Source organism: Eufriesea mexicana, unplaced genomic scaffold (assembly GCF_001483705.2).
Source record: "Eufriesea mexicana isolate 0111107269 unplaced genomic scaffold, ASM148370v2 scaffold4744748102, whole genome shotgun sequence".
NCBI lineage: Eukaryota > Metazoa > Arthropoda > Insecta > Hymenoptera > Apidae > Eufriesea > Eufriesea mexicana.
The window spans coordinates 184,366-198,946 of NW_016907942.1; the positions used below are offsets into that span (position 1 = coordinate 184,366).

At 45.5% G+C, this 14,581-nt stretch overlaps 1 protein-coding gene across 1 annotated transcript in view; it reads right to left on the reverse strand.

Annotated features, from left to right (window-relative positions):
* Positions 1 to 1,459: 1,459 nt before the first annotated feature.
* The window catches only part of TfAP-2 (transcription factor AP-2), a 120,754-nt gene continuing 107,632 nt past the window's right edge, over positions 1,460 to 14,581 (reverse strand). Inside the window, exons 6-9 of the mRNA XM_017899060.1 lie at positions 14,205 to 14,323; positions 6,087 to 6,228; positions 5,787 to 5,958; positions 1,460 to 5,631 (exon numbers count right to left, since the gene is read on the reverse strand). Of these exons, the coding sequence (XP_017754549.1) occupies positions 5,494 to 5,631; positions 5,787 to 5,958; positions 6,087 to 6,228; positions 14,205 to 14,323 (571 nt within the window). The 3' untranslated portion in view covers positions 1,460 to 5,493. The remainder of the gene's footprint in view (positions 5,632 to 5,786; positions 5,959 to 6,086; positions 6,229 to 14,204; positions 14,324 to 14,581) is intronic.

Here is a 14,581-nt window from a genome sequence, read left to right on the forward strand (position 1 = left end):
TTATTAATAAATGTGATCTCGTGGTTCATTTTAAAACTAATATAAATCTCATACGGTAATATTTAATTAACTTAATATAAGTTATTTAAACCGGTCAAGCTTGTGAACAAGGTGGAGATCGTTATCTTTATTTCTATAATATTTTAGAAATATAAATCTAACTTTACGACCTTATAGTCACCATAAATGTAATTATACGGACATGCGCATCCGACGTCTATAATGAAAAAGATTCAATTGAGAATAAACAGATCGAAAGTAAGGACCCCAGTGAATATTTAATTTTTATTTTTTAAGAGTCAACGAGGTGATAATTGAACTTATTCTCCAATTTATATTTGAATATACCGCGCAACACAGTTCAAATTACAATTTTCTCCAGCAGATGGCGCAGTTGTAGATTGTATCCAAGATGGCGAGTGCGAACGCGGTGCGTACGAAGTAAATTCAAGTATTTCTTACTGTGCTAACATTTTTAATCAGCATTTAAGAATAGTTTGGTAGTATCTAGAAGCTAAATCGAGATAAAGTGTTAGTTTTTGTCGCTCATCAAGCTAATTGACCGAGTGAAAATAATGCAATTTATTCGGCATGGTTTGGCGCGCTCTGTCCTTCAACAGCAATAGGTACGTACTATTTGAAATTGATATCGATACTTGAATATTACAAAATACTTATATTGTATACTTGAAATTCAATACTTTTATGTTAATATTAAATTTCTTTGAAATAAATTACTATAAAACGAATATCTCTCGACCATTTTCACGTTTTACATTTTTATTACGCCTTAATACTTTGAGCTCAGCGAATATGTTAACCCCTTCGCCTACGATATCGCGAGCCTCGTTAGGAAGTCGAACCAAACATAACACGAGGCGAGAGCTGTAGCCTGTAGGTAGAGAGCCGAATGTAAACATCACGGAACAGGTTCGCACCGGCTCGTATTTAATTTTCGCCGATGTCTTTCTGTCTCAGTTACGCGTTATCCTTCGCAGTGTTTGGACGTGGTGACTCGACGTGCGACCGACTGTGCCGACTGTGCCGACTGCGTGACTACGACACGTGCCATCGCAACTCAAACGGTAAGGCAAGGGGTTAACAATATGGCATTGGAATTAGCTTTCGTCGTTCGAATAATTGAATTATTTCGCGATTACGTAGAAATTTGTTAATACCGACGCCGGGCTCAGAGTGTTACTTTATCAGAACCCATTTTAAATGATTAAATAGGATTATACTGAACATAAGTGTGTAAATTGCTTAGAAACAATATTCTTATTTATTTATCACACACCAATATACAAAAATGAACTGTATAATCAATATCAGAATATAATATACTACGAAATTCAAATATATTTAATAAAGATATATCTGAGTATCTTACAAGATTAGAATGATGCTTCAACTTGGAACAAAAATGGTCTACAACATTCTTTGCAGTTGGCACAGAAATTCTGGTAGAAAAACGTCTTTCTACGGCCGCTCTAAGGATTATAAATAAGTATTAATTTACGGGACCTTACGTCTAACGAGTCGCCTAAGTAGTCGTGAATGAAAATAAGGGGGTTCAAGGATTTTCTTCTGTTTTCTTTTCACTTTCTTTTTTCCCTAACTCTTTCTCCCTTTTCTCTGTGTCTTCTTTCGTTTCCTTTGTCTAACTAAACTCACGGCGTTGGTCTCGAAGGATCTCGAGGAAAGGAGTTTCCTACTTTTCGTTAGCACTTTGCTCTTGTCTGAATTTTTGAAGAAAACCGCGATCGAGGCGCAGGCAACGTCGTAGGGGGGAGAAAATGACGCGTTCGTCGTTGGAAATAAAATTCGTCGGGACCAGAGGTCCCTAACTACTCGGAGCTAGCATTGGTTGGACCTCGAGTGATCTTCGAGGGCGCGTGTCTCTTCGCTAAACGGAAAAAACGGAGCTGACACTCTCCGCGACCACGCTAGTACCTTCTCATCTCTATGAAAAAACATGGAATGATAATAGTAATTTTACGTGTTTCCTTTTTTTTTTTTCTTACTTCCTTTCGTTCTTGCCTTGTTATCGGTTTATATCTTAGTAATATTACGATTATATCACAAGAAAGATTCAAATACTCTGTACATAATATCCCGGAACGCGAGACGTTCGATCAGGTTTCTTAATCTTACATTTACATACGCCTAAGATTTAATTACAAAGTTAGATATGTCTCAGGTTCACCTGGTATTGTACTTCAACGCAATTTCTCGTGCTTCCACTCTGCGTTTGCTCGCCCGATCTCTTCCCCTCTTTGCTCCACACGATCGAACATCCTCGACGCGATCGCAACGAACGGTCGAGAACGTTCCTCTCGCACGATCCTCTCGCTCGAGTCGCCGGAAGTTCGAGACGAGACGAAACGAAACGAGAGTACGGAACGCGCGCGCTTCTTAAAAACTCTTCACGGAGACCTTCCGTTGCTCGTTCGATCTCTGTACCTTCGGCTACTCGCTTCTAGTCGCTGGTTCTTACGTTTCTAAACTCGATATCGTTAATTGGCACATCTCAAATGGCAACTTTCGCATTGGCACGATGAAAATGATCCTCGGGAATGATCCTTAGGCTTTTGTTCCGTTTTCTTCGCTCTCTCTCTCTCTCTCTCTCTCTCTCTCTTCCCGCCTTTTTCTCGATTCGTCGACCGCGACAATCGCACGCGCGTAAACCTTGTCCCGCTGTTGAAGTTTCGCAAACGAAATTCGTAGAGAAGTTGCTACTAGGAGCAAAATACATTAGTCGAATTGCCGATGGTTTACTCGTTGCTAGGAATCGCTAAGTAACTCGCTTTCGATGGTTCAACGTTCGAGGTGAACGGTGTTGACGTCGATGATCCTCGCGACGTGTTAACGCGGCGATCAGCGTGATACTGGTAGCACTGTTCTCTTTAGATACGCTCAAGTTAGAAACAAACAGCCGATTGATACGCGTCTAACGGCCCTTTCCAATGCGCGTTACTCGTTTATTCGACCTACGCGTCGTACCGTGCGAACAATACACTGAATTTATGCTACGAATCTATGAAGGTTACGTTATAACGCGGCAAGTACGCGAAGTGGATCGATCGAGCGCAATGACGAAGCATCGAAACATCGTCTGAGAATTGCAACGTTAAGTAGCGATCATCGCGTTAAGAGATCATAAATGGTTGACGAGTGAAATCATGTAAGCTGGTCGAATCGCTAAATGGAAATATACGCGGAGAGCGAAATTCGCAGGGGATTACCCTCAACTAGCTATTCGAGAAGAAAATCTTTTATTACGTGGATGAATCGGGATGAACTCGATTTAGGCTCGAGCGTGGAATAAAGTATCTCTTAATACGCGTATAGAAAACTATGTCGTATCGTAAACTCCTAATTGACTACCACGAAATCGTTCGAAAACTCAGTGTGATCGTGCTGAAACCGAATAACGATTGGCGATCACCGTGACGAACAGGCAATCGCGGGAATGATCGTTCAGTCCCTTCGTGTCCGTATTTTGATTTAAATAAAACCTTGGTCGGCTACTAACGCAATAGATAACGACTCTAAATTAATACTTTTTTAGCCTCGGACGGCTGTTGCACGTTCTCACCGCGTGAATTCTCACCTATTTCCTCGTTCGTTCGTCGTGACACCTTTGTCTAGCCTCGCACGAGATAATCGAGATCGAATGCTCGCGCATTCTCATGGAATATTGTCGCAGAGATTCTAACGAGAGGACGAGAGATAAAAGGTAGACGATACCGTATCGACAGAATTTAACGACCGAGTCCACAATTTGAAATTTCGTCCGAGTCAAACGTACATACATATCCTACGAATCGATATCTTCCGAAGATAAAGAGGAACGCGAGCGATTGCAAGGAATTGCGTAAAATCGTACGAACCGCCACGTGCATGCGCGTTCGGTATAAAGTAATCTGTAGCTTTAAAAGCTGCGACGACCGTGAATATTCGATGGTCGTTGCATACGGAATGTACACGCGCGAATAGAGTCGGGTTGCTTCGCGCGATGGACTCGGTCATTCGATACGATGGTGGTCCGTAAAACGTTCGCAAGCGGATTTACAGTCGCAGACGCTAAATTATAAGTTGCACGCGGTATAGAGAGCAATATATCACTATGCTGACAATATTAATGCTTACGTAACGGCGTCATAATCGATACTGCGCTATGTTGGACGCTCGGTAAATGAGCAAGGAATAACGATGCTTGAGCAATATAAATAGTCGACTCAAAAATCACGTGGAAAGAAATGAAAGATTGCTGTGAACTGCTCTCTTCTTTCTTGTCGTACCTCTCTGTGTGTGCTCTCGATTATCGATCGATTCGCGAGTTGTAACAACAGACCCAACCGAGGCATTCAAGTCCAGTTCCATTCTTTTCTCTTTCCTCTCTCTCTCTCTCTCTTTCTCTCTTCTATTTTTTCTCCTTTTTAAAACAGACTTTTAACTCGAGAACTGGAGACGAATCTCTGTCCGTTGTTCGAATCTGAGTTTCGTATATCGCATTTCCAATAATTGCAAAGAATTCTTTCAATCGTCGCATCGCATAGTGGTCTACCAGTAAACCGCGAAATTCGTAAGAATGGTCGCATGTTAAGAATCATTAAATCGTAACGATTGCACAAACGTTTCGACTATCACTAAAGATCTATCACAAGTAATCGCAACGCGCGTAAATCTCCTCGAATCGTTTCGCGGGACGATCTCACGCGAGAGAGAACCCAGGAAGAAAAGTAAAACGGGGAAGACGCGAACGGATTCGACTCTATCCGGGTCTGTACCACGACGATCGCGGAGATTCAGGCTACGAAGATACGATCCCGTCGAATCGATCGATACGTTCCCTCTTCTTCCCAATCGGCACAGACGCGTCTCAAAACTGAACAGGCAGTGAAGGAACAAACGGTTATTCCTGTTAATTTTGCTCGAGCACAATCTCGTTGTGAATGCGCGTAATCGCGGACCGATCCGCGAGTCGTGGAACCTCGAGGTTCCTCCGAAGCGATGCACGAGTACTGACCCGTGCACACTCTTCGCCGAACCAAGAGGAAACCAAGTGTAGCGTGTGTCTATCCCATTTTCGGTCGATTCTTCGACTCGACCCGTCTCTGTTCGATGACTTCTCGTTCGACTTCATCGATTAACAGCGATTGCACATTTCTCGTGACATCTCGTCATTCGTTTACCTAGAACACTTTCGACCAGCCAACCTCAGCGAACACGAATATCCGCACGTTGTTGTCGCGCTCGTTTCCTCTTCAGCAGTCCTCTTCTTCCTCGTCTCTTCCTCCACCTCCTCTCTGTTTTTCGCGTTTTCTTTTTGATTATAACAATGGAGCTCGCGGCTGCGCGGACATACGTGTCGTTTCAGTGGTCCACCAGAAGCTGTTCGCGATTAGCAAAGCTCGCGAAAGCTCAGTTGTACGGCCAGGAGTGCCTGATTGAAGTGACCACGTTCGAGGTAGGCGGGTCCTCTGGGCGTCACTTCTTCATGTCGTTCATCAACGTGCCGTCCTTGCTCTTATTCGTGTCGAGGCTCGACTGCTGACTACTTGTCACGCCGCTCCCGTTGCCTGGGTACATCTTCTCAAGGTGATTCAGGGACTCGCTTAGGAACTTCTGCAATTAATAGATCGGATTAGGCAAATGGAGGAGTAGACTCGATAGGTGGATCGATGGTTTTCATTAGGGATCACGTGGTAGCTTTTATAAGAGGTTTGACAGGACTCTATAGTGGCTGGTTCGTGAACGGGACTAGTCCCGATACGCTGTACCTGTATTGCCGTAAGAGCGGCTACAATTGCAGGACTTCCGAATCCGTGTGATATGAGAGAGAAGTGTGTTAGGTGTCTCTGTATGCTTGGATCGAGGATGTGTTGTGGCCGTGTGTTGCAAAGCGGCGATCTGTCTTGATTCAAAAGATCCATCAGCTCTTTGGTGATTTGTCTGAAACAGTAAGATCGAGATGTTTCAACGGGCCTAGACACCGTGGATCCCGCGAGAACCGATCCAAGTCCCGATTATCTCGATACCTCTCTGACCATCGCGAGTACCCCGAGGAGATAAATTCTTACTTGGTGGCATGAAGAAGTTCTTTCCTCCTGTAGGAATCTTGCGGTTCACAATGCTGCCGACTGAGGTATTCGGCAACTTGTTTCGCAGGGAATTCGGTTTCGCAGACATAGCCGAAGTCTCTGGCAAGGTGAATGGCTTCTCCTGGGGGAAAAAAAGAGGAAAGAAAAGAAATAAAACGCCTGGCTGTAGGAACGTCGATTACGCAACAACCCATCGTATGGAAATGCGTGAACTTTTGCTCGGTCATTTACGACTTAACGGGACAGGGATAAGATCTTCCTTATCGGAATCTACAAATTTCATTATCATCATCCTCGATTAAATTCGCTTCCCGATTCTAACGTTGCGTTTATCTCCAACACTCCAAATTCCTCGAAGAATAATACGCGAAACGCACCGGTCATTCCATCCACCTATCGATGACTCTCGTTCCTGTTACTTTTAACGACCAAGATCCGACAAGTGCGCCACGCTTGTCGGTAAATAAACTGCACGTTGAACGCTAGAAACTGGAGATTCCTGGCTTCGAAGGAACGGTCCCTAGACGGGAGCCATTTCGCGCGTGCCAGTCGCGAGATTGCCCTCTACCGGAGGAACGAACTAATTTACGATAATGAAACAGCATACGTGCTTTCTCTCCAGCACGTGGTCCGTTTCTCCCCTTTCGGAACAATTCCCTTCGTCCGTCACCATTTCTCTCTCGCCGACACTGTCTCCCCTTTCTACGGCCCGCCACCTTTCTCTCTTGCCCCCGATGATGGCGGGTAATTAGGCACCTACAAGCAAGCTCTCGTGCAAGATGGAAGCGGGCCCGCTGGGCGCTATTATCGACAAGCAAAACCACCCGCAGGTCTGCCGGGTTTCGCCTACGAGATCGAGAAGACAGGGCCGCGGGGCCACCTGCAGCTAACGAATTATCCAATTTCGCGCACTCGCTCTACCGTTTCTTCCTTCTCACGCGGGTGAAAAGCATGCAAAACGTCGCTCATAATTGCCCGTTCGTGTATACGCGTTCTCTACCGTGCTCGCAGCGTCCAGCGAAAGCTTCGTGGACGCTTTTGTATCACAATTTCTTCGACTTTGTCGAGATATAGAAGCTCGCATCGAGGATAGCTTCGAGGCAAAAGATCCGCGTGTATTTCTTTTCTTAACGCATTGCGTACAGCATAGAAATCTCTAAGCATGCGCCAGGGACTATGCGTTTTGACAAGATAGTGCGTTGGTATCTAAGGTCCATTACAGATGGCGCGCGAAACACGAGAAAACTCGCGAACGGTCCTTACAGATGGCGCGCGAAACGCGAGACAACTCTTGAATAGCACGCGACGTGCTAAAATCGTCTGAAATAGAAAAATCGAAATTCTATTCGATAGATGTTTCCTCAGAGAAATTCTCTATCAACGACGTTTGTCTCGTATCGAAAGTTCATGCCCGATTACTCGAATAAATATAGAGATAACACGGAGATAAAATTTTATCAGCGATACGAACGGTTTAAACGGTCTCACAATCAGTTAAACGCGGAACTTGGAGATGAATTTTTATCAGGAACTCGGAGATAGCGAGGAAAGTCCCATTAAGCAGTTTCATCCGTTGCGTGGCTACTTTGCGGTCCGCGCGGCCATCGCGCGCGTTCCGCGATTCAACTTGGATCTTCTACGCACGCGCAGTCGTGTGCGCGGTCTGCCACGTAAATCGCGTACGCGAGGCGTTATTATTTAGAGGTTACGTTATCCGCCACGCGTTTCGCGAATGTTGCAATAAATATCTGCGATTCGACGGCTGCTGGAAACGCGGCGCGGGCATCCGCGGAACAAACGGATCGAAAATCTTACAAAGTCGTTTCGCAACCGATAGCCATTTACATAATGCCTCGTAATACTCTCGGCCTTATAATTTCATTCGCGATGAAACGTCATCCTCGAAATTATATCCCACTTATCGCTCGCGGATTCGCTATCCACCGGGACTTTTGCCTCGACTTTTTCGCGAGTTACGATTAAAACCGTGGCGGGCGATAACAGTAAATTACGCGGGACGTTACATCCACGCGACTTTCTAACTCGCGAAAATATAAAATCGCGAAGAATTTCTTCGTAAACTTGGCCAGGCCAGCTTTATGGCCCCGTTCCGTTTGTACACGCGGTTTTAGCGGAACGTTAGAAACGCGCTTCGAGAATTAATTTACCGGTCGTTTGGAATCGAAGAAACGCGTGCGTCGTACAGGACGCAACGAATGCCAGACTCGTTGTTATTCCACGTATAGATTTTGCCCCGAGTCTGCCCGAGGTTTATCTCTCCGCGCGGGATACCTAATAAAAGCGATGAAATATCCCTCGCGTCCTCGATACGGCCACCGTCGCGTACTTTACAACTATGTAAACGCGTGTAAACTCGGAAGGATCGGTCTCGAGCGGGATCTGAATTAAGCGAGTGTCACCAGCGCCGACTATCGACGATCTAATCGCGAACGCAGGTCGCGCGAGTTTCTGTCGCGATGCACGTACAAAGTGCAACAGGTCGTTTTCAGCCAGCTTTTAGTACCGCGCGCGGCGGCCGCTGATTTGCATACGAGCTCGTGGCATCGCGCGTGTTTCGTAACTTCTTTTAATTTCCTCCTAACCGTAATTGCTATTTCTGTCACGTTTCCCAGCGGAGATGCACGCGTTTACCTATGCACCCGCGTGTACGCGCGCGGGATTAGTCCGCGGGGATACGTCGTTGCGAGACGTTCGGATCGTTGCTTTTTATGGATCGCGCTAATAGAGTTCTTACGAAAACTCGCCGCAACTTGTCCCTTGATTTATCGCCTATTTTATTTCGCGTCGCCGGAGTCATCGAAACGGGGTATATCGCGTACGTAAACTACTTGCCCCGCGTTGTTAATTAAACTCCGCGTGTTTGCTCCGTCGGTGTCTCCAATCCGTCTAATTTTTCCGATTGAACTTTAATTAAACTCGGATTAAATCGAATCGCCGTCGTGTTTTATATACGGGTATCGTTGTGACATGGGGATCGAATATTTGACGTTCGTCGTAATAGACATTTTCTCCTTCTTTCTTCTCTTTCTTTCTTCCAATTTTACGACGGCCCTGGTGATGTTCGATTCGATAGAGTTTATATTTCGCACGTTATACCTAGTATCATCGATCGCGAAAAATCGCGGGACTTTTTGGAAAGAAATTTCGCGAGGACGAAGTACGTGGTGAATTATGGAAGCATCGAAGTGACCGATGAGAGAAAAGGAAAGCGATCGAGGGAAAGATGGATGGCCACCGCAGACGGTCCCCGAGGAATCGGATCGGCCGCGAAATCGCGGTGACCGTGGCGGTCGTCTGGCAAGAAGGCAGCCGATCGCGCGGATAATCTATGATAAAGACGTGCAGCGAGACAACTCAATGCGACGAACGGAACGCGCGATGCAGATGAGGACCACAGATTGGTCGAAGGTGATTGCAGATGCGAGCTGCAGATTGGTACACGCGGCCGTACGAGAGAACGAATCAGCAACGTGACTCGCGAATTAACGATCGGCCTTTTTACTTGATGACTTTACTATGCTCGTCGCTCGGCGTTCGATCGAAAAACCGACGTGATCGTTACGAAGCGGTCGCGGGACTCGATTAAAAGTCTTACTCGCCGCGTTGTTCTCGTTGTCCGCTTTCAGCCGGGTAATTGCCGTAGTAAATTGGCCGCGAGTAATCGAATAACGCTATTCGGCGCGTAATACACCGAGGAAAATTTCAATCTCGCTTTTTTCCCCGCAGATTTCCAATTCGATAACGAACGGCGCCGAAGTACTCGCGAATCGCTATCGCGCCGGGATATTTACGAGACCCGGCTACTCGAAAGGGAGAAGAGACATCCCGAGAGCTGTTATTCTAATTAGAGCGTTGCTTTCTCGTTTTTATCCGGGCGTGTTGCCTCTTCGTTGGCCCCGTGTAATTACGCGTTCCGATCGGTATCACGGTCGGTATTTTTTCGGTACACGCTCGCTCCGCGTGTTCGCGATGACGGTGTCGAAGAACGGTAAACGGTGTCGATAGTACCATTCCACGGGCGTTCGTATAATCGATAGGTCTACCCTGGATGATCGATCTTTCAGACCGACCGCAAATTACGCTCCACTGTAATGTGTCTCGATAATCGAAACCTCGGCAAGGATTTCGGCCGGATTCTCTTCCGCGTACCTCCAGACAACGGTGTCGAGATAGCTGCGAGTATGCTTGCGGTTTCGCCGCTGTGTCGAAACCCTCTCGATTGCGATCGATACACGGAAAGTACGTAGACGGTACACCAGAGGTATCGCTCTGTATATACCAGCTGTTCCGATTTCATATTTATACCCTTCCTTATGTACCATCTCGTATACGATATTTGCGTTTATCCTACAGATGCCATTCTTTCCGCGTTGTATCTTTATCCCGGATTCTCAACGATTCGCTAAAATTCTACAATATTCGTGAAATTTCAAATAGAATATCGGTCAATTAATCGGATAAAAATTTATCTCCGCGAAATTCGATTTTTCGTAAAATTATTAATATTTTCGTAGGATACTATTTCGGGAAAGAAATCGCGAATCGGCCAATGCCTATGAAAGGCTATTTTCGTTAGCAAATTTAAGTTGCGTGGTCTCTACGGGGAGGTGAAACGTGGGTCAACGAAATCGTGAATCAGAAAAACGACGTGATTTTTATGGGAGCAAATCGTTAATGGGCTGAATCATAACAGCCAATTAGCAATTAGAGATAGCACGCTATCGAGCTTTGCGGAAAGCATAAAGACAGGACCCTGGATGACACAGGCAGAGTCCTAAGTCAAGAAGCATTGAAGAGTTCTCGTAGAAATCGATTGTAACCGGTACGGGCATGAGTTGTTCGGTGTTAGAGTCGAATTAGAGCGTGTTTCCGTGTGTTATAGTTACGTTATTTTACTGTTCTCTTCTTGCGTTAAATTAGTTTTCCAAATATAATTATAATTTTGAAGGATATAATTTCTCGAAGGATATAACGCGATACTGGATTATTTTTGTTCGTATTTAAGGAAAAGATGAAATTGACAGAGTTTAGGGTAAAATCGGAGATGAGCCAGCTGGAGCGAACGGCAGAACGCTCTTTCCTCGTGCGTATAACCGAGGTTGCGTCACCACGAGGCAACCAGACACGAATTTACGCATGAATCACGCACAGGTATACGTTAATCGTACGCGACCAAAGTATACCTATACACCTGGTGCGTTTACGTCCTCCGCTCGAGAGGAGGTTCCCACACTTTCGCTGCACTCCACCGGCTCTTTCAATGGCTATCACATGCATGTAAGTACTTGCTAGACGCACGTGGATATTTCGAAATATTATATCCCTCGACGAATTTGACTTTCGTCTCGGTCCAGAATTTCGCGAAATTCCATATACTTATCGATCCTCCTTGCACTTTTCACATTCCCGAATTGAAAATTGCCGCGGCAACAATCCTGTCTTTCTCTTTTATTTCCCATTTCGTTTCCTCTGTTCGCCAGCTATATTCCAATTCGCGGAAAGCCTTTCTGCCACGCACGAGATTCCTCGATCGGGCGCAACGTTCCAGTGCGATTCGTAAATTAGAAAGTACGCGGATAAACCGCGCGGGAGATTTATATCCGAAGAAACGCGAAGGTAATCCCGCGAACTGATAAGTCTCAGTTTCTTTACGCGTTATATCACAAAGAGAGAGGCAGCGCGAGATATGGAATAAACAAACACGAAAACGCTACGAATCGATGCACCCGGCTTTCTATCCCCGACGATTCATGGACCGTGAAAGAATCGAAAAGCGAATTCCAATTAACAGCCTGTGCGCTCCTTGCGCGTTTAGCGCGTTGCGCAACGCGTAATTAGATTTTATTCCACGATACCGGCGTCGCTGCTATACGTTTATTCCAGTTATTCAAATAAGCATCGATAATGGCGAATATGATAGAGCGTGCGTATCCGTTATGCTCGCTACCTCTTCGTAAATTACACGCGACTGTCCCGCGAGCACGAGGGGGGCAGCGAGACGCAAAAGAATGGCGGAAAGGCGGGAAGAAAGAGGGCACGCGGAGCCGGGGCATACAACACGCGGTTCATTCGAACGGTGTATCCAACGAGATTAACTTCCGTCTTCGAAATGCCATCGAGAAACGAAGATTCTAAATGCTCCTCGACGAAACGAGTTTGAAAACCTGTATGTTGCCAGACAGTTAATTAGATCGCTGAACGGGATAGCCCGGGAGTACGGCCACTTCGTAGAATTGATTCTACGCTTTATGCGTTATTAAGAAGATACATATACTCTTACCTCGCTTTGCGCAACGAGGCCACGTCGCGACAGTGTGTTAAAACGAAGCAGAAATTTATTGTTCGGTTCTGAAGCTCGTTCGACTTGCCTCACGGGATAAGTGGCTTAGGGGGCATTCCATTACCCTCGCGATGCGCGATAATTATATTCGACACTGCGAATAATTCGCGAAAAATTGCGCGATGAACCTACCGCGATTCGATTTCTATCGCTCGAGAATTATCGAGAATCGGTTAACCCTTTGACTGCCACGAAATCACGTTTCGCTCAGAACGCCATGGGAGTATTCCTGTTATTCGAAGCGTATAAGCGTTCCTGTCACAGAAGAAACCGTGGTCATATGTGACCAACGTGACAGTCAAAGTGTTAAACGAATTTTGCAAATGGCGACGGTCCAAAACGACCATCGGAAAGATCGTACATCCGATCGAATTTGACGAAGACGAAGCGAGAGTGTGTCACTATGCGTGAGTCTGTCAATCGAAGATGGCAGGTGAAAATTATCTACTAGTAAAATACCATTTTGTCGGTGTACTTGCGTAAAACTGCGACCGTGTACTGGTACATATACGGTACATATACAGTGAAAGCGTTAAGCCTCGCCGAGGGGTACGGAAGTTGGAATTCCTGCGGAAATTCGGGACCCTATATCTAATCGTTGTCAAGTTTGAGGATTCCTCAGTTTTTCCTTTCCCGTTTTAAATCGAAATATCCCAAGGCGAGGATTACCGGGATTACGAGGCATTACGCGAATCTGGACAAACCGACTGCCAGGATACGCTTTGACTACACACGCGTGCCGCGGCCATCCTTGGCGATGTCAGTGGCGAGGAAAGAAAAGCCTGGCCGATGTTTTACACAAGCCCATCGACCATAAATTATAATCAACGTCCGCACCAACACTCGAACAATCGGCCAGTTGAGTCATTAGAGCTTCGCCGGGGTAGGTCGACCTTTATACGTGGAATCTCGTTGCGCGAACGCGTGTTATTAAGAGCGTGGTTAACCGTGGATATCCCGTAGGAATGAGCCTGATTAACCTGGCCCAGCCATGTGTATACCGTTCCTTCGCGGACATGCTTCGGCTGTCATTAAAAAGTATTTAATGTCGCTGGGTTCACGCGAGCGATTTTATCGGATAATTTCGTGGCAGCTATGTGGTTCGAAAGTAGCGCGATTCGTCGCTCACTAGTTCATTTCTAGGCCCCCCTTCCTTCATACGAGAGATTAAGGATTTTTTACGCTTTTAGATTTGTCGCAAATTAGGGGCGAATTTAAAATTGAAGGATGATCGGATATTATGTACGTAATAGGTATGCACTTTGCATTCCACTTTTGCGATTTTAATTCTATTTGTTCCTCATCAACGGTGCTTTCCAATCGATTTAACGACACGTAACACTGGCACATTAACGTAATAACATGTACCGCGGTTTAACCGTGATATTATTTACGTAAATGCAAATATTTCCACGCCTTGGATCCATTAACGCGCTGCATAAATTAAAATAATTACATCTTTAGATCTACCCATCTGCATCCTTAACCTTCTGGCATACTAATTCGTATCGAATTCTCGGAAAAGTATACGACAAGTCTCTCGCGTCGATCTAGAGATAACGCATGTTACACTCGATCTCAAAAATTCCTATTTCGTCCTAATCGCGATGGCGCAACGATCGGAAATAAGCCCGCGAAATTAGGAATTTGCAAATTTATCGCGGATAAAGGTGCTTCCGAAGCAATTCGCGAAGCCGAGCTTATCGCATAATCTTTTAAGAAGTGTTTCGACTCACCTTCCACTAAGGATGTTAAGAGCGTGACATTGGCGGCCTTCCTTCTTCCCGCTGGCAAATTTAGTCCAATCTTTTCCAACTTTTCCCTAAGCAGACGTCCGCCGTTTTTGGACTTTGCTCTACAAAATGCAATGAAAAGGGCAACACGATAAATTCCACTTTTTTACGTATACCTGAAATAAAATACCAATATAACGATTGCGGGGAAAAAATTACGCGAGGTTTCGTATCTCGTGCGCAAGGATAATACGGTAAAAAGTTCCATTAGCCATTTTACCAAGTACGTTACGCGTAATAAAAATAAATCGACGAGCGAGAAATTTTTATTTCAATATTCCGTTGCATCCGCGCGCCTTGAAACCAACTTATATTTTTTC